This window comes from Larus michahellis, chromosome 8 (genome assembly GCF_964199755.1).
Source record: "Larus michahellis chromosome 8, bLarMic1.1, whole genome shotgun sequence".
NCBI lineage: Eukaryota > Metazoa > Chordata > Aves > Charadriiformes > Laridae > Larus > Larus michahellis.
The window spans coordinates 31858337-31883328 of record NC_133903.1 but is presented as its reverse complement, the minus strand read 5'-3'; the positions used below and the strand labels follow the sequence as shown (position 1 = coordinate 31883328).

Genomic DNA, 24992 nt, shown 5'->3' with positions numbered 1-24992 from the left:
GTATTTGACTTTTAATTTCTTTTTCCGTAATGCAGTATTGCTAACTCATTGACTTAGCAGGGATATTACATTTTCTGATGTGCTGTTACTGATATTTGTAAGAACGCAGAGCAGCAGCTGGGTTCCTGAAATGCCTCACAATGAAGAGGAGCTGTGATGAGGGGCAGTGGGGCAGCGCTCCAAGTGCACCGGGACAGCAAGGCTCACCTGAAAAGTGTGAGCATTCCCAGCAAGGTCCCTTCCGTGCAGCTGTACAGCAGATGCCAAAAGTAATCTTGGCATTTCTGCAACTTGGATTCATTTTTGTTTTCATTGTTGTTTTTTTTACTTGGAGCTTGCAGTACAGGTGATATAGTTGATCACTGTGTCCAGTTTATCACTGTATTATCACTAACACTGTATTCATAGCATTGGTTAATATTGTTTATGTTCATATATTGTCAAGCTTTCTTCTTGCTCTGCTACCGCCATTGCATACGGTCTTCTGCACTTGCATTTCCACCAGACCTCCAGCTCTGGGCTCTGGCTGTAACCAGGGGAGGATGGCTCTGCTGGCAACAGTGGATGGCGATGCTGCATCTGTAAGGCTGCTAAAATTAATGCAACAAATGAATGCACTACAGTAGCCTATTGCTTTGCATCAAAAGTACAAGCAGTATTTTCCTATCATATGAATGAGGCTCAGCAACAAGAGGCTTCAACCAAAGTTGAAAAAAACCCCACATTCTCTCCTATTTTCAAAATGAACATTTAAATATGCTGCGTACCTCTCTCCCGCTCCCACAGTCCAGACAGCTAAAGGGAACATCTGCTCCTCTGACAAGACATCAAGGGGAGCAAATGCAACGAATCCCTAGACACAGAAATAATCTTGCACTAGAAGGCGTGTGTGCTCATTGATTCTGGCTCCAAGAAGACTCAAGAGCCCTCGCAGATGAAAGCTGGGCTACGTGGTCTGCCGTGTGACAGCCCACGCTACTAACATGAGCCACGGTCTTGAAATACTGCAAGTTACAGAGCAACATGACAACTGTCAAGGGAAAGGTGATGTTAGTTGTGTTTGCCCTCACTTACTTGGCTTTCCACCTTAGCTATTTGTCATAGGTGGAAAAGCAGCGTGACACTGGTAAACTCAGTTTAAGTGGACCTTTAAAAACACACGCACACACATGCTCTGCATAATTTGTTCTAATACCTGTTTCTTCAGTTCTTGAGCAGTGTTTTCTATGCATCTTCCCCCAGTCTTTGCTGACAAAAGAATGTATTTTACTTTGTCAACATATTGTCTTCCATGTGTTATTTCAACCATTTTTACCGCAGCAGGAAGAACAAGTGTTTCCCCAATGGTGTGTGGTGTTTTGTCTTTTGCTATTGATTGCGAAGCCTCAAAAGAAGCTTTTAAACATTTATCATAAAGTTTAGTGAAATTTTGTAAAGTACTGGATTGAGTACGACATAACTTAAAGCATCACTGAAAAAATTGTGGAGGTTTGTCTTCATGTTCTGGATGCTTATTCTTGCGTCTGGAGAATGTCTTGCTCTGGAGCCCCTACTACAAAAGAGATATGGACGTGCTGGAACGTGTCCAGAGAAGGGCCACGAGGATGATCAGAGGGCTGGAGCACCTCTCCTACGAAGACAGACTGAGAGAGTTGGGGTTGTTCAGTGTGGAGAAAAAAAGGCTCTGAGGAGACCTTATAGTGGCCTACCAGTATCTTAAGGGGGCCTACAAGAAAGCTGGTGAGGGACTTTTTAGGATGTCGGGTAACGGTAGGACTAGAGGGAATGGATTAAAAGTAGAGATGGGTCGATTCAGACTGGACATTAGGAAGAAGTTCTTCACCATGAAGGTGGTGAGACACTGGAACAGGTTGCCCGGAGAGGTGGTGGAAGCCCCATCCCTGGAAGTTTTTAAGGCCAGGCTGGATGGGGCTCTGAGCAACCTGGTCTAGTGGGAGGTGTCCGTGCCCATGGCAGGGGGCTGGAACTAGATGATCTTTAAGGTCCCTTCCAACCCGAACCATTCTATGATTCTATAAGGCACAATATACACTAAGGGCAAGGTTCATCGTTAACAATAGCAAATTTAAATCTGTATTTCAAATAGCCTTCTTCACAATTTCAAATTTTTTTACCAACTTCCTGTCAAGGGCATTAGAGAGACACTGTTTTTACCTCATAAAGTGGCTGATGAAGAGTTCATACTAGGAGTAGATTGTCAGCTCTGCCGTTTTCTTGTCGTTTGCGTGTGTGTTATCTTCCGTCTGCACTTTCTTTGCAAGGAATCTTTTTAAGCCACTTGTCCATTTTGTGAGGGGTAGTGTGGGGAAAACTAAATATAATCCACAAACGCACTTAACTGGGCACACACAAACGGTGATGCACGGCAATACGCTGAAAAGGAACGACGGCGTGAGGGTGCTACTGTGAACACCTCCGCATTGCGGAGCACCCACTCCCCACCCAGGACATGTCGGTACCGTATGTGACACGGAACCCTCTGACATACACACCAACTGAAATTGCCACTGTCAAATCTGAATATTGAATAAAAGTAGAACTTAGTATCTTTTTTTTTCTGACAAAAATAAATATAAATAGAATTCTAATATTTTCTTCCTGCAACCCAGTGGATCATCTTCCAAACCCCACTTTGCAGCCCACTGTTCTAGAGGACCTTCAGCGCTGATTTACCTGATCTTGGGCTGAAGGGTTCTCTCTTCTTCATGTCCCTGCAACAAAAGACCTGTCTGCACTCAGGGAGTTCTAAGAACTGAGTTATTTGGTTATGGAGCTGCCAAAGCAGATTTAACTGTTCTGAAATCTCCCTTATCATCCAGTGAAAGGAACAACAGAAGAAATATTTTTTGCTTCACTTCCTTAGAGAAAAATCAACCCATATTAATACCTCACAGGAATATTGAGATAGGCTCCTTTAACTATATACAAATACAGCATGGTGGTTCATTTGATTTTCATGACCCTAGTGGAATTAGATGAAAAAAACCCCTCTGAGATGAAGGCACCGAAGGTCAATGCAAAATTACCCCTTGCTGCACAGTGCCAGGTGGGCTGCCCACACTGGGTTTCAAAAAAATCTGAGAAAAGTGAACAGCAAGTAAAGAAACTGCACTTCACCTACAAAACCCAATAGGTAAGAGGCAGTAAAAACACTCCCTCAGCGTTTCCCTGCCCAGTAAGACATCAGTGATACACAAACATGTTAGCTGTTCCCATACATCAGCTGCAATATGTTATCATTCGATCAACTGTCAGAAATTCAAGAAGGTCCTGGCCCCATCAAGACACCGTCACAGAATCTCTCAGAAAATATAAGGATGGCAGGTTTCGTTCCAGGCCCTGGACCAAGAATTCATCCCCGCCTCTATCCAGAAATCCCAATTACTGGCATCCCAACATTTTGCCCTTCCAGCAAAGCCCCTCCAGCCAGCCAGGGAGGCTCAGGTCCCCCATAAGAACTGGGTCTGTGGTCTAGAGACTTCCTTGAGCCATTTAGAGGAGACTCCACTCAGTTTCTCATCCTGATCGGGCAGTCAGGACACCCACCTCTGCCATGACCCCAGCGTAGTTTCCAGGCAAGTGCACGGAGAAGAAGCTAGGAGCAGACAAGGCCAAACACACTCTACTTGCTGATGATCAAATTACCTGCGGACTTTAATTCTTATCTCAGTATGCCACCAAAGCCAGCCTATTTAAGGACAGAATTGTTAATAAAAATAACAGCGAGATCAACATAGAACGGATAAAATGTAAGGACAAGCATTCGAATGGATAAAATGTAAACACATTTACAAAATGTAAATACATTTACAAAAATGCATAAAATGTGGATAAAATGTAAACACAATCATCCCATAATAAAAAGAAAAACAATAACAAATTCCAAGACAGAACATTGGCTAAGCTGCAAATGAAGCACAGTGAAACAGGAAATGCCAGGAAAAATCGAGCTCAAATCACTGGGTCGGTTGAGGGACTTTTAATTTCCACAGCTGGGCTCCTTCATGCCATTTCCATTTATCCAGACGTTCCTGCAGCATAAAGAGAAAAGGGGAAACGTGTGAAGACCAAGCCTTACACCCCGCAGTGGTTCCTCAGAGCAGTGGACTGGCAATTTCAGAAAAGCCGCCTCCCACAGCACACACACCGCCCCCCCGCCCCCAGCCTCCCTGCTGTGTCCTCGGCACCCAGCACTTACCTTATCCACATATAGGATACTTAATCACTCCATCCATGCACACTGTTGTAAACGCCTCAGGGCGTGAAACTTCCCGGCACCGCCATATGCATTCAAATGAAATAGAATCCCCAGAGAGATAGGTGGAAATTCTCGACCACCATGATGTCTGTAGTCGAATATTTTTCATTTCCATAATAGACTTATCCACTGTACAGTTCTCTGCAAAAAGTGCTTTCATTATTGGCCTGTAGACCTCACACTAGACAACTGATGCTCTGAAACTGTCTGAGAAACCGCCTGAAAGCCCCTGAAAGCCCTTTCCCCAGCCTTTCCAGCTCAGGTATGCCAGCCAATGGCTTCTCAGGGGCACTGTCCCTCAATGCCTGCAGTTTACAGGATGCTCTGGCACCCTGGCTCCTCCCCAGGTGCTTCCCCAGGAAAGCTAAAGGCTTTCCCATTGGCTTCAACACTAAAAATGCAACAACGCAGCAGCTAAGCTGTGTCTGGAGTGGAGATGACTTACTTCCTGGCTTGCACCGTGGATATTCTAATGTCCCCTCCATACACTGTACTCTGAAGGGGGAAGATTCTGCGTCCACCACATAGCCTCTTCTACACCGGAATTCAATGAAGTCACCCGATTTGGAATACAGCTTTTTTCTTGACAACCATTTCAGCTCAATATTGTTTCTGGCCATGTCTTCTTCAGATGCTGTACAGGCCACTTGAAAAAGGCAAAGAGAAGAATGTCATCACTGTGCATCATGCACCACGAAGAACTTTTCTCCCCTAGAGCCTACAGAAGTTCTTTGCATAAGAAAACACTTCCAGCTTTTGCTCTGTCCCTCTGTTACTTGCAACAGGAAAGACATTCACATCCAAGCAAAAGGGAAAAAAAGACCATGGCTGAGACCCCACACAGAGCTATAGAAAAGCCTTTTCACTCTGACAGTCACATAGGGCAAGATCAAAGCACGGCTGGGAGAACTCACCAGGCCCCAATGAACTTCCCTGTGTCTTTTGTGAGATCCCTCCTTCACCTCTGCCCAGCACTTCTCTAAATTTGTTTCCTCATGGCCGTGTCATGGACGCACCCCCAGGTTTCCCCACCACTGCCATGCATTCAGGTCCCGCTCACAGCCTGCTGACCACAGCAGTGTCCCCAGCTCGGGAGCACTTGGGATGCCATAGCCATCCCCTCACACAGCGGGGTTCAGCCAAGCTCCCCTCCTCCTGAACCCAGTGTTGTGGCAAGAGACAGCAGGCAGCAGGGGGGACTACACGAGCTAACTTCAAGAAGAAACTCCTTCTGGACCAAAGAAGGACTCAGCGTTGTTCTGCCCTGCTGTCATCATAGCCCCAGCACAAGTGCCCCCAGGATCTGAGAAAAAGAAAAAAGGAGCAGTCACACAGCCTTTGCCCACACAGCACGTGCTTCAACCTACCCAGGCAAACTGGGGGACTTGTCCACTGTCCGTCAGTACACCGGATATACTTAGATCCTTCCAGTTTATAAAGACTTGGGCACTTGTATTCCAGAGTTGCACCTTGTGAATATTCTGGTGCGGGGAAGGAAAGAAGGTCTCCATTTTCAATAACTGGAGGCGGGCCACATTTCCCACCTTTACCTGGAAGAAAAGTCCCAATCGGAGAGAAAGCCATGAGAGTTTAATTGCAATGGAGGCCTGGCCACCAGTACAACCAGGAAGTACATTGTCACTACTCTGAGAGACCCCGAGAAAAGCAGAGAAAACCAAATACCTGGCAGGTGAAAAAGAGCAAGCGTTTCTCATTTCTCCAGTGCTGGGACTCAAAACTGCCAGTTCACCCCATTTGTCCACAGCTGAAGTGCTTGCAGATGTCTGCAGGACTTTCTCTTGTCCTGCTTAATGGTGTAGTGTTTAGCACGGCTCTTTCTGAAGAAGAGCCTGACACCTACCTCCTCCCTGTACTGCCTAAGCAGTGAGAAAAGTGGAAACAACTGCGAATAATAACGATTGACACTGAGCTGCACAACTGCAATCACTAATGGAATAGCCCATGGGCTCTGTGGGCCACTTATGGCCACTGGAGAGTTCACATTGCAGCCTCACAGACTCTTACACCTATTCAAGCACCACACTGCTGCCATGTCTGGCCTTCAGAGAAGACACAGATCCCTCGGTACCAGCAGTGACACTCTTTGCACTTGGCATTGTGTTCTGGAGCCACAATAAGGAGCCTGGTCTTAATTCCTCTGCTGTTTCTGCATCCCTCTCAGCTCCCAGCTGGGTGGTGTTTGAGGCAAATGTGCTGAAACTTTCTGCATGTCTAAGGAAAACAAATGAGATTATTCAGTGCGCCCGTGAAATCCTAGGAGGCACCAACAGAGTACCTAGGTATTGTCTCACACGCCAAATTCTACCCTCAGTTGATTCACAGTTGATTTGACTCCAGAGCATTCAATATAGCAATGCATCATCTGCATTACCTGGATGTCAAGTAGCAGGGAAGCTGTGGGCTCTATTCTCCAACATAAATGACAAAATTTCTCACTCTCTTCTTATCAGGCAAGAACAGACAGGAGATTCTAAGAAGTCCAAGGCTTGCATCTCAAAATTAGACCTGGCCAGCAACTGCTCTCGGCCTCAGGGTGGTCTTCCAGATAGGGCCCTCTCGAGTGAAGCCCCTGAGTCACTCAGCTGGTAAACTGATCTGAAGAGATGCCTGGGAAAATGTCTTTTTCCCGAGTGTGCCAGATACATTGCGTTTGTGCACAGTAATGAGACTGAAATTTGGAGAAGTAAATGGCACTGAGTCAGCTTCATGACAGTCTCACTGACAGGTGACTGTATGAAAAGAGAAATTACCTTTGCACTTTGGCAGCTCTGTCCAGGTCCCATTCCGACACACTACAGTGGAAGCCCCAGTCATCTGAAAACCTTGCCAGCACTGATAGCGAGCACTCTCTCCAGGCAAATACTGTGACTTTTTAACACCGTGAACTTTACCACCAGCAATTTCTGGAGGAGGTTCACACTTCATATCTGAAAAGAGACACTGCTGCAGTCACTTTTGCAGGTACACAAAGAAAACAAAAGTAAAAAAGGTAGTCTTTGAAGTATTTAGGTAAACAGGCAGGTAAACGTCTGTGCTAACAGGCAAGATGAAAGCACAAATTCCTACCTCTGCAGATTGGTCCTTGTGACCATTTTCCATTTGTACAAGTGGCATAATTTCCACCCATCATTTGGAAATTGCTTTCACATTCATACTGCACTCTGTCACCAGGCAGATACCTCTCCTGTGGAGCGCTTGTAATATAAGCATTGGGAATTTCAGGTGCATCTTCACAACTAACATCTGGAAAGACAGGTGCATTTAAGAACAGTAGCACAGCAATATTACAATCACATAATATCGCATTCTGGAGCACAATTGTTCCTGATGAGCAAAAATGGTTTGTATAATGCAGATCTTTTTCTAGATCTAGATTTTCTAGACCATCTAGAGTGACTAGAAAGAGAAAAGGAGCTGCACAGATCAGCCAAAGGTGCAGACTGGTGCTGTACAGCATTGTGTGCCAAAGGGCTGGAGAGTGAAGTAATTTCTTTACCATTTGAAGGTAATTTTCAGAAACTGGCATTCTTAGTGATGAAGAATGTCTTATAATATTAAAGAATATTAAAGAGTATCTTATTCTTAATAACCTACATCACCCTACCTCCTCCTTTGCAGCCAGCATCCACTCCCCCGTAACCCTCTCTCTGCTTGGTTTCAGCAGTGAGCTACATTTCAGCTACTCGCTTCAGCCCACAGGGAAAACGATTTCTTTGCTCGTCTACCCTGCTTGCTGTTTCTCAGGAGCCAGAAAAATAGGTGTTGTAGCAGCCCCTTCAAAGCAAGACACCTGTTGGCTCTATTGGCCTGACTCACCTGCATGCCTGAGTTGACATTATTTTAATTCACAACATGAGAGACTAAGGATCATAGACTACTTAGAAGTAGAATCTATACCGTCACAGAAGGGCGGTGCTGTCCAATTTCCTTCTCTGCAAATAATTTCAGGGGGACCAACAATCAGGAACCCTGCATCACACTGGTAGCGAATTGTTTCACCAGGCTCATAAATTTTCTTATTTCTGCCTTCAGCTTGAGCATTGACAACTTTTGGAAAACTTCCACATGGCATTTCTGAAAAGATACAGAAAGTTGATGCTTGTGCTAATGTGATACACACAGAATGAGTGTCCTGCTTCTACCAAACAATTGCTTTAGAGAGCTTTTTCTAACATCAGCATAGTCATCCACTGATAGCGGATTTTATATACAAGGCAGCATACAGAAGATTAAATAAGTCATTCCCCTAAACACACATGGGCTTCAGTCACTGAAATATTTAGAACCTGTTTCTAACCCTGCCAGCAAATTTTAATAAAGGCTTATGTCCCTTACTACACAGAAGTGGTTGCCATCACTGAAGCACCAAAGCAACTCCTAGTCACTAGTGTACTCTGTAGAAAACAGATCCTTGGATTATGAGGATGTGCCCAGGACTCACCTGGCAGACATATAAACTGAACAAAGATTGTAAGAATACAAAGGAATATTTAAAATCTAAAACACATTCAAAAAGTCAGCCTTGTATCCAATCAGAATTGCTCTGAAGACATCCATGAAGGATGATAAGATTCCACAGCAAAATATGGAATTACTGGCGCCTACTAGTCAACCTCCAGTTTAAAATTCTTTCAATTTCATTGCTAAATGCACGTCAAAAAAAGTATTTTTAATATTACCTAAGCATGTAGGAGCTGAAGTCCAGTTTCCCATAGAACAAGTTATCTCTGATGGTCCATCTAACATGTATCCAGAACGAGAAACATACTTAAGTCTAGCACCAGCCAGATACATCGTTTTCCCTTCTTTTTGAACTTTTAAGTTTTGATTTTCCAGCCTGGGAACATCCGCGCATTCTATGGGTTGTGGTGGCAAACATGGTCTTTCTATAAAATATAGAAGACATAAATAAACATAATGCAAAACATTTAATAATCCAACGATGTATGCTGTCTAACACTGAAAAGAAGAAAAAAAATCCAAACATAAATGAAACGGCTTGAAAGGAAGATGAAGAAATATCTAAGATATACAACCCAAAACTTTTGTCTCCTTTCCCTCCTACATGGGGTTTCTTTCTTTTCCTTTGAATGAAATTAAAGCCATTTTCCAGTTCATACCAAGGAGATACAGTTACAGCTTACTATCAAGAACAGGGAAAATTTCATAGGCAGAGACATTATCTTGTTCTGGGATACTGAAAGTGATTTTCCAGAATATTAGCTATTAAATTTTTCCACCATTAATAAAGTTATACCAATGTCCTGAGGGGTTTTGTGATGACATGATGAAAAAGAGAACAGAACTTAACAAAGTATTATAATGTACTTCCTGATACATACAATGGATTAAATCTCTATGAAGCCGTCCTGAGTCAGGCCTGTCCCAATGCTTGCTTCTCCTACACTCCTGTAGAGCGGGTAGACTTAAATTATATTTTATATGCATTTTTAGTTAATTATTAAATTAGGGTTTTTTAGTTGACACATCAAGTTGAAGGCATATGTTTGCACTGAATTCCACAATACAAAAGATCTAATTACAGTCAAAATTCCTGTTCAGTAACTGGGACTGGGAATTTTATTTCAGTAAAAGCTGTTTTATGAACAGCTCAAGCATTTTTTTGGTTATTCTTCTCTTCCTCTGCCACTGATCAGCAGAAATGGTAAAAGAAGCAAAACCTCATGACATCAGAATATTGCAGCTTAAAAATACAGACATGGTTGGCACGTTGTACACATCAGTCGCCAGCTGGCACCTCATTTGTCCTGTGCTCATCTCTCCCCTACTCATTTATTCTACCTCTTATTGAATTTCTGCTTACAACATATCACCTGCATTGGTAATATTTTAACAACTGGATTACAGATTCCTCAGCATTTCCTAGAATAGACAGATGGCCTGAGTTATGCTGTATCATTTATACTCCTATTACAAGAAGAAGCCACAAAAAGAAAACTCAAGAAAGAATAAAAATGAAAAAAACCAATGATTGTTACTACTACAACTAAACAATACGTAATACTGATTTTCTTTGCCAGCATACTATTAAAGGCTCCCAGTCAAAACTGAGATTCCATTCGGCAAAACAGTAAACAAACAAATAAACACCCAGCTCTTGTGGGACTACTTGAAAGTTCTATATGCCATCTTAGATAAGTCTGTGTAAATAAAAAGACTTACTGTACAGCAGTTGGTTAACTGCACTTTCTTTAGCAACTTACGCTCTACTGGTTTTCTGCAGTTACCTGTTCATGATAATCTTAACATAAATAATATCATCGTCCTGGAAATGATGACTACAAATGCATAACACAGAAATTCATAATAAAACAAATAGGAAAAAAAAAATTCACTACTGACCCACACAGTAAGGTGGTGATTGCCATTTCCCTTCTATACATGTTATTTCGTTCACACCGATGAGATCGAAACTCTCCAGACACGAAAAAGTTATTTTACTCCCATTGTTGTAATTTCTTCCACCTGTTATCTGTTGAGCACCAGGCACCTGAGGTGGAGGTGGGCATGTACTCTCCTCATCTAAGGACACATACTCATGTTATAATACGACATTAAATAAAATGTAACAGTTCACCAGAGATTAAAACACTAACAACCATGAAAACACTGGTGATAATTCTTCAGTAGCTATCTCAAGCTTTAATTAATATCATGATCATTTTGTTCTGCTTCAGAAGTGCCAGAGCTGCCTTCAGACGCTCACATGCTTTCTACCTCATAGAAAAGATAGTCACAGTTGCCTACACCAGTCTAAGCTGAAGCTGCCTGTAGTCTCTCCCTTACACACATCTGCGCACTCCTCTGTGCTCTCCCTGTTCCTCTCTCTGTGGTGAACTACTTCAGGAAAACTGGACCAACTTCTGGGGTTCTTGTTTTCCTTTTGTTGTTGCTTTTTTCTTCAGACTTAGCTGATAACAGAGCTAAATGAGAATCACAAAAGGAAACAAATAAACTTCAATTTTCCCACTCAAGGCAGAAGTGGCTGCTCCTGCCAAAGGTAAGAAAAAGTGAGGGAAGGAGGTAGATCTAGTAAGGAGGAGACCTAGGAAGGACAAGACCTCGAGAGCTTGGGTTGTTCCTTCTAGTGGTTCCAGAAAACTGGGAAGGTAGGAACACTTGAACGAGAAGTTCCCTCTAGCAATTGCCACTCTGTGTACTTCTCCCACTTCCACGCATCATTTCCCATGAATCTGGCCTAATCAAGGCAGGCAATGAGGCAATGATTGTTTTACAATCATGCCTTCTACAGGAAATATCCTGCAGGCATCTGACCTTTGGTGTGTATTAGATAAGGGCAGTCTCTTGGCCAACTCAGCTTTTTTCTTGTTGTTTCACTAGGAAGCAATTGGAAAAAATAGAAAGAAAAAAAAAAGAAAAATCAGGAATAGAAAAGCTTTGAATGTTTACAGGAACTAGAGGAACTTTGGCTGGAGCTTGAGCTACGCGCTACTCTGACTTGCGCCAGGGTAAAGCCCTTTTGAAGAATGGAGCTTAAATTTATCATTGCATTTTCTCTCACATCAGAAGTAACAACTGTTCCAATTGTCAGAGTACAGATCAAGTCTGCCTCACTAAAATACTGCATCTCAAAACCTAGTTAACTCTTCAAATTATTCCCATAATTATTCATGACTGTCCTTTAGCGTATAATCGAATAAGGATATACATATAAGCATGGAAGAATTTCCATTTCAGACTAATGACACAGCAATGATAAGAAGCTTTAATAATGAGCAGTTATCATTCCTACATAACAAGAAGAAATTGTATGCAAATCTGAAAACATACCTGTACATTCAATCTCTGGTGACCATTTTCCAGACACGCAAATTGCCTGTTTAATACTTTTGTCAGCTGATGTACATACATAATTTATAACTCTATGGAACCTAGTACCCTTTCTTGGCCTGAAATGACGATCATTTTGCACAAGCTCCACATGCTTTGGAAGTACACACTGAGGCTCTGGATCTGAAAAAATTCAACGAAAAGATATAAAAATAGATTTGGTTCAGATAATACGTACATATGCATTCACTGACAAAGAGGTTATCAGTTTCCTAATGCAAGTCCATGTGAAAGTGTTTTTTTACTTACTGTAGTTTGAAGTAACTCCTAAAATTCCTTGATTACAGAAACAGAAGATTTTTTGTTCCTGTTATCTAAAGCAGATACTCTTCCTACTTGCAAAGCGTTTATTTTTATGTTGACAGGATGCCTTTTGCTAAGTGCAGTAAATAATATAAAAACTAAGCATTTTTTTTCTTCCCTAAAAATATGAAAAGGTAGTGAGATGAGCAAGATGCTTGTAGAAACAGGAGCATAAAGGAAGTACTATTTCCCACTGAATACATATCAGGTATCAATCTCCTGTGGAAGTATATCTAAGTCATAACCAGGGCTTTTGTCCTTGACTGGTGATTCTGAGAGTCAGAACACAAGCTACTTGTGAAAGCTAAGCAGGCTGTTTTGTGCCAGACTCAGTCCTCAACATAGCTGTAAATAGAGTATACTCAAATCTCTGATGAATATAAAATCACTTCTGAAGAAAGGGGGAACCAAGAGTTGGATATTTATTCTGTTTATTTTGCTAAAGGTAAGTGAAGCGCTGTAGTAATTTATCCCAAACAAGACTCCTTGTCCAGTATCGCTTTTTTTCTTAAATTACTGACTCCAACATAATTTCTTTTTTCTTTTTCTTAGGAAAAGGCTTTGTTTTATCTCTTTTTAAAAGACATTAATTTCATTGAATTTATGCCCTGCAAAACTCAATGGGAAGATGAGACAAAAGAGAAAATTACTGATCAGAAAACCATGTCAAAATGATGCGGATGGGAGAAGCCTAGCACAGTGTGGCTACTACTGTTATTTTTAATTCCCAGTAGGATTTTAAAAAAGCAGAGTAGTATACGGAGACATAAAACTACAAGTAATTAACGCAACAGGTACGCTACTTTATTGTAGGTATGTCCCAAGGCTTCTGAAGGGTCATTACCAGGGAGTACCACTGGAAAATGCATAAAAGCCACCGCACACCAAAGATATACTCCCATACTCGATTTTACCCACTGTACAAGTGTCCATTTCCTTCCCCAAACCTATTCAGAGTGCTTACAAAGTTGTAGGCGCAGATACTTTCCAGGATGAAGGACACATTCACATTTAAAAGACGAGTAAATAAAAAAACTTAATTGAGATGCATGAAACTATAGTATCTCTGGCTACATGTTGACTGCTGAAGTCCTTGAGATTTTGAATAGAACTGTTACATCTGAAACATTATGGAAATATTATGGAAATAGATTACCAGCACAAAGAGGTAAAGGCTTCCATTCCCCATTAAGACATTTTATTTTCTTGGCCTTAGAACTGCCAGAGGCTTGTTTACATCCACAAATTACTTCATCCCCATGTGAAAACTCGGTCTGGTCTTCCTGATAAACAACAACATTCGGAATAGAAGAAGGTGATCCACATGGCATTTTATCTTCTGTTGAGAAGAGCAGAAATATTCCACAATAATATTGGAGTCATATATTAATAGCTGAAAGAACTTAAATAAAAAGAACTATATTTGCATTTGGTGAGTCAAACTTACTGCCATTAGTTGTAACAACTAAACTTCAACACAGCTGAGTATGTGTATGTTTTAGGCAGTTTACTAAATCCCTCTCCTTCTTTTCCATCCCTTTTCCATCACTGTGGTAACTCCACAGCTCGCTCCACAAGTAGTTTCAAGCTAACATTAGCATCCCAAACTGTATTTCATTGGTACATAAACCCTAAAGGGTAAGAAAACCTTCAAGTAATCCAGCTTATCTGGATCCCCAAGTGGGATCAATCCAACTCACCTAGACCCCTGATTCTGATCAGTCAAAAGTACATTTGATTATACACCTACACATTTGTAATGTGTACTTTCGTTTAGTATTATTAGTAGAACTGAAAACCACTGTAACAGTACTTAGAGGGCTGTAGCACTGTCATTTCTTTGTAGTAACAGCAGTTCCTGCTTTGGGCTGTCACTGTTGCCGTGATAGTGACAGCAAAGGGCAATGGCTTGCACAGATGAGTGCAGCATGTGAGTAGGTTTTTTTGAAGGAGGAAAAGGGCATGTAAGGGGAATAAGGGCACACGGCCTGCTCTTAATGTAGGAGAGGGAAGACCCATGATAAACTCAAAAATGGAATTTGAACAACCCAGCACTCAAGTTTGGACCACTCTTCTTTCAAGCCAGTGCACCAAAACTATTCTCACTGGATCAAGGATTGAAAAGATGTAAGCTCCACGCTGTGCTTTTTTAAACCACCAGTGTTGCTCGTGGAAGACATGTCAGCATGTACACATATAGGGACAGAGTAAACTATTCCATAAAAACCCACCATCTATTGGTTCTGCTGTTAGATGATTATGCGTTATAAAAATGCCCTGAATTATTTTCTGTATTTAGAGATTTTCAGCTTGAATATTCGATTCTACTTCAATTCTGAGATACTGTCTTAACAATCAAATAGTAGTTTTGCACAAGTATTTTTTAAGTCCTTTCGTTGAAATTCATACTCTCAGGTTTGAGGTACACTACCTAATGACATGCACAGAAAGTGGGCGCTTTTGCTTAGGCAGGAGACTTGACTGTAGAACTATTCACCATTTCAATATCTGGACTATAAAAAACTGTTGGACGTGTCTGCCTCTAGCCTAGGGAAGACAGCAACATAGATAATGCATTCATAGTCATTGTGTTTGTAGCCCAGTGCCCCGGCATCGCCATTGCTAGAGAGAGGCCAAAGAATTTGTACCGAGCTTGCAGGACCTCAGGATGATGGCTTATCGGGCTTACTTTATCAGAACTTGTCCTGACCTGCCTGGAGGCTTGGTTTTACTTGTTTTAGCTGTAATAGCGATTTTTCTTGTGACCAGGCTATAGCTATTTATTTTACTTTTGGTTATCTCTGTATGAAACAACCATTAGTTTTATGTACTTAGTAGTAACAAGTTTTTAGTCTCCATAGAGTGTGTAATTATGACTCTAACATAATGATGCAGGTGAATAGAGGGCAGGTATGATAACAGAGTCCTTAAGAAGTGGGGACAAAAGTTGGGTGTGGCAGAGAAGAGGAACGGGGATGGTACCAGACAGGGCATAGCCTGGCACCCCAAGGCCAGCTTAGACCTGGAGCTGATCAAAACTGGTTTTAGGGGTAATACAAAGATCAAAGAACAAATATTTAACATCTTTAAAACACACTTAACATATCTAATTCAGAACTTGCAGACCAGTGAAAAAAGGGCAAGCAAAAGCATGCTAGCAAACCTAAAAATTACCCCAAGAAGATCCTGTAAGGAGGAAAAGTAAATCATCAGCATCAACACCTCATTCCTCCCAGTGAATGACTTGAGATACTGATAATGTGCTGTAGCTTCCCTCGAAAACATACCAGACTGAAGCCACTGACTTTAGAACCCAAAGGCGCAGTAGAAGGGTCAGCATAAAACCAGAAAAAAGGGGTAAAAAGGAGAAAGCGTGTATATAGTAATTGTAAATATGTGTTATAAACTGTTTGCATTACTTTGATATTCTGTATTATTTATACATTTATAATTGTTCTTTACATATTATGTATTTATTTTATTTCTCTTTCTATAATCAGTTGATCTGGACTCACAACAATTCTTTGATTGGACTGTTGAGATTTCAATTATATTACTAATAAAGTTTTGTTTTTTACATATAGTGTGTGTTTACTTTTTATCCATAACATGATTTCGAACGTCACATGTTATATCTGCAAACTGTAATTTCAGTTGTGAAAATACCTGTGAACTATTAGCCTACAGTGAAACATGAACTTCTCACAAGTAAGAGTTGTATAGATTACCAATGCAAGAGGGAAGAGGTGACCATTGTCCATCAACACATTCTATTTCCTTTGATCCAACCATTTTAAATTCAATGTTGCATTCGTATTGCTTTCTGTCCCCGTGCTGATACTGTTCCCCAGAGCCACCAGCAATAAATCCATTGGTAATCTCAGGTGGAGGTCCGCAGCCACTGGCTTTCACTGAAATCAAGAAATCAGTACTGAACTCAGTTTTTTTAGCACAGTTATAAGTTAAGTGCAACATAAAATAAACTGAATTTGTTGTTTAAAATTAAGAAAAATCAGTAGAACAGGTTAAACAGATCATTGGTTTATGCCTTTGAATATATGGATTCATGCTAGGCTGGAGATCAGAAACAGATATGCATGACCCTGGCTCACGCTACTTTTACTTCCATGCACTGTCAATTGCCTGCTATGATAAAAGAAGTGGTTGATAAAACTAACCCAGTTTTAAGAGAAAAGAAGTGTTACATGGATGACAACTTCAGTATTCTTAAAATAAAAAAAAAGGTGAAAATTTTGCAAGAAATAGCAGCATACATTACAAAAATCACCTAGCAAGTGATATGTACTGTATATTAAAGGAATTCACTTTCGATAGAGTTCATGGAACTCCTGTTAAGGGAGCTTAAAATGTTCCTGAGCTAAAGAGCCAACTATATGAAATGTATCTGTTTTAAAATGGAAAAGAGAGTGAGCAAAAAAAAGGATGACAGCATGAAAGACAACAAGGAAATTGACTGAGTGGGAAGAAAGGGAGATGAGAAATACGAATCCCTTCATCGACCCAAGCTTCCTCATGAAAGGGCACCAGCAAAACAAATGCTTTTCAGATGTCACTAAATTGTGCTTTGTCTTAAAATGGATGAGAAGAATAGGGCATATATCTTCCCTTCTGCATGAGTTTGTTCATCCTACTGGATGAAGCTGAAGAATTTCACAGGGAAACCCCTTCACTGAGCTTCTTTTACTTGGGTCCAGCTCTGTGTCATCTACAAAATAGTTTTTTTCTTCAATATCATGTGATCAGAAAAAAGAACATACGGTACAATATCTGGTCGGTCTCAACATTAAGCAGTGGCAAAACTCAGGAAATTACTCACATTAATCACTCCTGGCTTCCATATTGCACATTATTTAAGTCATTTTGAGTAAGAAGTAATTTTTCATACATTACAGTCAATAACCTGAGTGAAGTTTTGTGCAAGCCATTTACCAGCTCACTTTCAGTTATTGCAGAACTCCAGTGGGCATAACCAAATCTAACAGAAAGTTCAATATTGAAAGCTCAACTGTTCATATTTTTTTACATGAAATCAAAACACTACGAAATGATCCAAAGAGGGCCTGTTCCTGTCCTTTTAGAGACGAAGATGGGATAATTGTTCTTGGGAACAATACTGGCTTATAGAAGGTCCCGCCTTCGGGACCCAGGCTTTTTCATATATTTTTACTACAATGAAGTTAACAGAAGAATTACCTTTACACTCTGGTGCTGATGGAAACCATCCAAAGTAATAGCATTGAGCAGAGGCAGGTCCCACTCTTACGTAATTTTTTGCACAGGTAAATGTCACAACATCTCCATTGTGGTATTTACTCTCCTTGGGAGAAAAATCTCCATTGGGCAACGCCAGCGTTTTACATTCTATTGCTACAAAGACAAAATATTTTAACATGTAGTGTACACCCTACAAAAAGGACATGAAACGCTACTGATTAGAACAAAACCTAAGAAAGTTTTAAAGAAAAAAGCTTCACAAACTGTATACAGAGTTACATTGATTAGCAAACGCAACAATATTCACCAAGACAGTGGGGCGTTGGACTCCATTCACCATTTATGCCGCACCTTGAGGTACCTATTGGCATATTATTTGCAGTTTGATATCCCTTCGAACACACATACTCAATTGTATCTTCAGGCATGAACGTAGTTTTATCCGTGTGGTAATTCAAATTGACCCAATGAGGTGTTTCACAGGATTCTGTAGAATGAAACACAGTTAGTACATTTTGTGATCCAGAAACACTGCCCTTTGGAAGCATCATTTCTGTAGGTGCGTCAGTGTGTGCCACTCTACCGAACCACTCAGTATATTTGAAGCATTAAAAATTTTGCATTGCCAGAATATGAATATAGAATATCACATGTAGCACATTCACATAATATCTATTGCATTAATCTTCAGAAATACATGTCTAGAAATAATATCTAGCATAAATATTCCTTCTTTAGTTTCAATTCCCTTCTTTCTACTACATAATGTCATTAAAGGTGTCATAGCAAACATTTTCTACTCCTATTCCTCATGGTCGTTTGTGAGGGGGTCAGAAAAAAAGCTGCAAAATCCTAGGAAAAGGCAATCTGAAATAGAAGGACAAGATAAAATATCAGCTAAAGTTGGTCAGTATTAGGAGCCTTGGTATCGTAACACTGTAAGATTAAGTCTCTCCTTTTACTATCCTACACCCTTCTTCAGGAGAGGAAGGAACTAAGAGGACAAAGGCAACAACAGTATGGAGGTATTTTCAGGAAAAAGCACTCCAGTGTTTTTCACAAATGTACATTTTAACACCAGGGCAGACATATGCATAATTTTTTATGCATAGTGATAACATCTTTCCAAATAATGAATCCCATTTTTCTCTAGTTTGGTCATATTTAAAGAAAGTTCTTGGCAGAATCCCTTGGTTCATAGGCATTTCTTCATAAATCATCCCCCACATCTGTGAAAGGGGGGAGAAATGGGAGTAAATTTGCCCTCTATGTCCATGACCATATTGGCATGGTCATGGACCATGGTCCATTATATGGACCACGGACCATTCTATGGTCCATGTACTGGAATGCATGGAGCTCTGCCTGTGGATGGATGAGGAGACGACTGAGAGCTTACAGGTCAGGATTAAAGGGAGGGCAATGTGTGCTTGCAGCCCAGAAAGCCAACCACATCCTGGGCTGCATCAAAAGAAGTGCATCCAGCCAGTCGAGGAAGGTGATTCTGCTCCTCTACTCTGCTCTGATGAGACCCCACCTGGCGTAGTCCAGCTTGGGGAGTCCTCAGCACAAGAAGGACATGGACCTTTTGGAGCAAGTCCAGAGAAGGGCCACAAAGATGATCAGAGGGATGGAGCACCTCTGCTATGAAGACAGGCTGAGAGAGTTGGGGTTCTTCAGCCAAGAGAAGAGAAGGTTCCAAAGAGACCTTATAGTGGCCTTCTAGTACTTAAAGGGCATCTACAGGAAAGATGGAGAGGGACTCTTTATCAGGCAATGTAGTGATAGGATAAGGGGTAACAGTTTTAAGTTGAAAGAGGGTAGATTTAGATTAGATTTAGGAAGAAATTCTTTACTGTGAGGGTGGTGAGACAGTGGAACAGGTTGCCCAGAAAAGATGTGGATGCCCCATCCCTGGAAGCATTCAAGACCAGGCTGGATGGGGCTTTAAGCAACCTGGTCTAGTGGGAGGTGTCCCTACCCAGGGTAGGGGGGTTTGGAACTAGATGATCTTCAAGGTCCCTTCCAACTCTAACCTTTCTATGATTCTATGAAATTTAGGCATATGTACCTTGTATCAGGTAAGAATCACTGTAGAGTTCAGTGATCACCATCTACTTCGTGCTACAGAGGTCCAAAAAGATAGCTCACCTAAAAGACAGTAGATATTTTCCCTGCTTACTCACTTTCTTTATGTTTTCTCTCTTTATTTCCTAGAGCCCCAGAAAGGTTAATCTCTGGAGGACCAGTCTTCTATTTGAATCTCCCTCTGCCCAGTAAGAAAACTCTATCAATCTAGATGACAAAAACCTGAGCACATGGGACATCAGGTCTGCGCTAGTGACAATGATAGGGAGCTCTGAAGCCTTTATGCTACTCACTGATGCACTTTGGAGGTGGAGTCCATCCGTTTTCTTGACACTGTACCAGTCCTGTTTCTTGTCCTTCTGGAGTTACAAAGCCAGTATGACATCTATAGGTGACCTTGTCTTGTAAACGGAATGTTTTCCTTTCCAAGGTGAAAAAACCATTGTCAAAATTGATATTCTGGCATGTTTCTGAAAGACATAGACAGAATTTCCTCCAAGTAAAACACTACTAAACTACATGCTTGTAATACACAGAAGAAGGAGGAAAAATTAAACGTCAGTAGGATTTAGAAGATTTTTAAGAGCACATGACATTTTGCTTCTGCATCGAGCTCTCTTTCTGGGGGACAACTGTAAAGTCAAAGTTCACAGTGACCAATTTGTGCAGCACAAACAGGGATGGACAAAGGTTTGATTTGCAGTAACCCTGCAAGCTTCCGAAACTGTATGTCCTCATCCAGTCTTCACCAGAAATGAAATTCATGTTGGGCATGCACTGCACTGTGCGTGTATAAAGAGGCCCTTCTGTCTGTATTGCAAGGGGACACACACCAGAGATCACCACGGTGTGCAGGTACCACCTCAGTTCTACCAAAGAGAAATCATTCAAAGTGCATATACTGCAGAACTAAAGCAAATTTGTAGCAAAGGACCCCTTCTTGTATACTAAAACAGTAGTGCAGACAGACCCAATGCTGTAACTGATTTCACATCACTTGGAATACATTGTTTAAGCCAGTCTAAAGGAATGGAAATCTTGATTGGATGTTACGGTCTTGTATCTGAAAGAACACTTCCGTTGTATGCTAAATTCTTTACTAATAAATTATTCTGTGAAGGAGTTTCTTCACTTTGAGAAATTAAAACTAAAAAAAAAAATAGTAATATTTATGCATTAGAGAGTCAAGTAAATAAACATATAAAAAAATACTTTGATGAACACTAGAGAATGTATTTGAATGTTGGGAACAGAGTTAATGATACTTTAGTGCAACAGCTTCAAAAGTTTAAATTTCACACCAATTTTTTTTTGTATTTATACTAGTGACGCCCACAACTGACTAACAGTAGGAATCATAAAATTTTATTTTGCTTGCTAATTGCTATATCAAAATCTCAGTAGGTGGCGGTCCAAAATATTCTATGGTCAGCATCTCTGTCAGGGTGGAATTGTTTCCTAAAACAATATTTTTACAGTCCATGAAAAGCTAGGTTGAATTATTTCTCTTGTCCATATGAAATCATTATCTAAAGTATTTAAAGTTCGCGTAAGACATTCTAGCAATTTCAGGCTTGATGCAAGTCAGGAACAAAAGCTGTAAATACAATTAAGAGAGGTAACCTTCCTAATTCTCCCCCCTTCCAGTACGATGCCAACTGGCAAGAGAAACAGGGATCAGGTGGTATAGCGAGAGACTGAAAGGAGACAAGAAATTAGAGATAGGCTGCAGAAGGGGAATGACTACTATTTATTATATTACTGCACAGCTATGTTATAACAAGATTTCACTACTGAAGACAAAGAGAACATGACCCCCATCCCAGAGCTTACATTCTAGGACATCTGAATGAGCCATGTGTGGACATTTTACAGGGTTATAGTCTGCACGTTTGTATAGTGACTGATCTCAGCTGCATACACGGCCATGAGAGCTGCATGAGCCAGCTGAGAGAATCACGGCATTGTGTTTCAGTTGTAGAGCACCTAGACTTAGAGTCACTAAGCAGAGGTGATGGGTTAATGTAGGTGATGCGATGATGGATTTACTGGGTTTAGCTAGAAACCTCCACAAAATAACAAGCACACTCACTTTTACGGATGCATCTTGGAGGAGGTGACCATCCATCCTTTGTGCATGTGACTCCACCTTCATGTTCACGATGAAAGTCATCGTTGCAAAAATAATAAATTTTTTCACCTTCTTTATAAATATTCTGGTCACGTAAGAAATAACCATTTTCCAGATGTCTGACATCACATTTTTCTAAAGAAGAAAGGTAAGTGCATTTAACCACAGTAATTTGTACAGCAAGAACTGAGGTAAACGAATTCTTAGGAAGACCGTTACCAAAAAAGGGTCTCCTAGCACATTTATGTATTCTTCTATCCCGAAAGACACTTCTGTTCAAACCTGAATGAAAGCATGTTTTGTTTCACTGCCCTAAAAATTAACAAAACACATGAACAGGACTGCAAGTCACTACATAAAGCGCTAAGAAGTGGTCTAGTAAACAATATTGATTATCTTGTACTCATAAGCAAAGTTGGCTAACTTCAGTGCATCTTGTACACCAGCTCTGGTTTGGTCTGCTATGTCTCTAAAATGTTGATGTCTGCCCTGAGTGATTTTCAGCATTTGCCTTCAGGAGATTTTATCACCTCTCTGCAAATGCATTTACATATTTATGTATTTATATATTTACATCGAGTAGAAACTCCCTGTTTGTATGTGCAGATGAAAGTAGATGCATGCACGTGACCCAGAAGCTGGCGAAGATAAACATTTCCTATGTATTTCGCAATCTCATGGATAGTTTCAGAAGTAAAGAATCTCCAAAATCCAAAAGCGTTGTTTCAGCTTCGCTCACTTCAGAGTGTCACTTACCAGCTGACAGTCTGAGCTCTGCAGATAGGATGACTGTCTGGGTGCAGTTCCAGCGGTCACCTAAAGCAGTTCTACTTTAACCAACTTCTTTGTTCCATCTTGTGCTCCATCGGCACAATTTCTGCTGCACAGACCTTTGCTAATTATAACAGAATTAAGGATATAGTGGAAATGTACTTACTGAGGCATTTTGGCTCTGGCAACCAGCCCATTTCAGAACAGGCTATTCGAACCCAGCGTTCTTCATTCGGGGTCGAATAACCATAATTGCAATGGTAATCAGCCTGCTGCCCGAACATCGCTGGAAAGTAATAGTATTTGTAGGACTCCAGTGCGTCACTTAACTTGCCATTTTCTATAACTGGGTAGTCACACGGTTTCTCTTGAAATAGAATATAACAGCAACAATATTAACAGATGCATGACAAAAAGCTCAGGACAATTAATTTAGATTCAGCTTCATCATCTGAGTGTTTTCTGAAACTGACAGAATCAGGATTGTACAACTTGGCAGATCCTAAGTAGTGCAGGAACAATTGCACTCTACTTCTGGTGTCTTTGTCATTACCTATACCTACGATGGTTCCTTCTGTTTCCATTGCAACCAACAGAAATCCAGTCAATATTCTCAGTGGATTCCAAAAGCTGATTCATGAGAGCAAATCTAAGTATTTGTTCTAGGGTGAGAAGACACTGTCTTTGTAGAGTATTTTTACTAAATTTACTATACTGACCATGATGGGAACCCAGACAGCTAGCTCAGCTATAGACTGAACTGTGGACTCTTAAAATTGAGATAACTCCTGTTACCATTTTCATTTGTAACTTTTGGGATTCTGCATAAAAAGCTCTTTCTAGCTCTTCTCATTTTTAATTTGAAACTATAGTGTTTTTCTTTTGTTCTCTCAGTTCCTCAAAAGCACTGACCCCTTTCAGGGACAAGTCAAGGATAGAAGGTGAAGATTCCCAAAAACTTTAATTCAACTTTACCCAGGATGCCCTACTTGGCCATGGCAGGTAGGTTCCTCCTGAAGTGCTCTCACCCAGAGCCTTCATGCTGGGGCAAGCGAGATCTCCCACTGGACAGACCAGGTTATAACAGGTAGAATAAAACCAATTGTTCATAATATACCAACATACAACTGCAAGTGAAAATCTAAAGCTGTGATAATTGTAATGAAAGATACCTTCCAACCATTATCTATGTTTTGGTTTGGTTTGGATACTTTAACACTCACTACGTCCTCTTATCTTGACTGGCATTGTGCTCCTCCGGTGGACCACAAACCTTCCTGACAGGGAGATGACTATAGCACTTTTTAACACATACTTTCACAAGTACAGTAATAGATAATACTTGTATTTATGAACATAATTTAAATATAGATTATACCGTTGTTTTTATAGATTATTTTTCTAAACCATTAAATTAAGCTTTACATCACGAAGAAACACAGTGAATAATCAACTCTCATTTCTCACGCTTCTTAAGTTTTTCTCTTCACCTCTTTTTCACTGAGATATTTCCAACAACTCTGCAAGTTGCATCTTCATTCATGAGAACTACTTACGGACACAAGCTGGATCAGGCACCCAGCCATTCTTGGTGCATTCAGCTGTGCTTTTGCCAGTCAACGTTTTAAAATGATATCCAGGTTTACACTGTACTGTGATTGTATCACCTACTCTGTAGTTGTCTTCTTGAGGTCCAAAGTTCCCATTGGAAATTCTTGGAGGAGAGCATGCAATTTCTAAATAAAAAGAGAAAGACTGGATGCTAATTTGAAGAGTATATTTAAATTTATTACATAAATTCCTATTTTTATAGTATATTGCCCATAACTGCATAAAATTGTTAAAAAGATGTTTCTTAGGGCAAAGCGAAGGTTACATTTCTCTGCCACACTTAGAAATGTACAATTCTGTAAGAGGAGAGAGGCAGTTGTTACTGATGTCATGCTAATTAGACAATTAAAACTTAATTACAAAAAGAATGGTCAGAGCAAGAACTAGAGGTGATCAAACTGAATTTGACTGATCTTCTCCAGTAGGTCATTCCACAGCTAGAGCTCAAAATGTCCTACGCTGGGCTCATTCACAGCTCTCCTTGGCTGGTTTATGGACACTGTCCCAAAGGAGGGCAGGTTCACTGGCAGGTCCTAAATGGAGAAATAACTATACTTAACTAGGAACTGATTGATTATTCAAAGGCTGTGGGATTAAGATTAGGGTCTTGGACTGACACTGGAAGTATTTAAACAACTGAGAAAGGACAAGAATGCTATTCTAAAAAGCTCATAATATCTT

General features: G+C 40.7%; 1 protein-coding gene across 1 annotated transcript in view; it reads right to left on the bottom strand.

Moving 5' to 3' along the window:
* Positions 1 to 3651: 3651 nt before the first annotated feature.
* CFH (complement factor H) overlaps positions 3652 to 24992 on the bottom strand; it is a 33502-nt gene continuing 12161 nt past the window's right edge. Inside the window, exons 7-24 of the mRNA XM_074599207.1 lie at positions 24257 to 24436; positions 22867 to 23067; positions 21891 to 22064; positions 20092 to 20268; positions 18018 to 18197; positions 17690 to 17863; positions 16204 to 16386; positions 13632 to 13814; positions 12113 to 12295; positions 10664 to 10843; positions 8980 to 9186; positions 8198 to 8374; positions 7367 to 7543; positions 7051 to 7227; positions 5647 to 5829; positions 4725 to 4925; positions 4220 to 4420; positions 3652 to 4052 (exon numbers count right to left, since the gene is read on the bottom strand). Of these exons, the coding sequence (XP_074455308.1) occupies positions 4221 to 4420; positions 4725 to 4925; positions 5647 to 5829; positions 7051 to 7227; positions 7367 to 7543; positions 8198 to 8374; positions 8980 to 9186; positions 10664 to 10843; positions 12113 to 12295; positions 13632 to 13814; positions 16204 to 16386; positions 17690 to 17863; positions 18018 to 18197; positions 20092 to 20268; positions 21891 to 22064; positions 22867 to 23067; positions 24257 to 24436 (3137 nt within the window). The 3' untranslated portion in view covers positions 3652 to 4052; position 4220. The remainder of the gene's footprint in view (positions 4053 to 4219; positions 4421 to 4724; positions 4926 to 5646; positions 5830 to 7050; positions 7228 to 7366; positions 7544 to 8197; positions 8375 to 8979; positions 9187 to 10663; positions 10844 to 12112; positions 12296 to 13631; positions 13815 to 16203; positions 16387 to 17689; positions 17864 to 18017; positions 18198 to 20091; positions 20269 to 21890; positions 22065 to 22866; positions 23068 to 24256; positions 24437 to 24992) is intronic.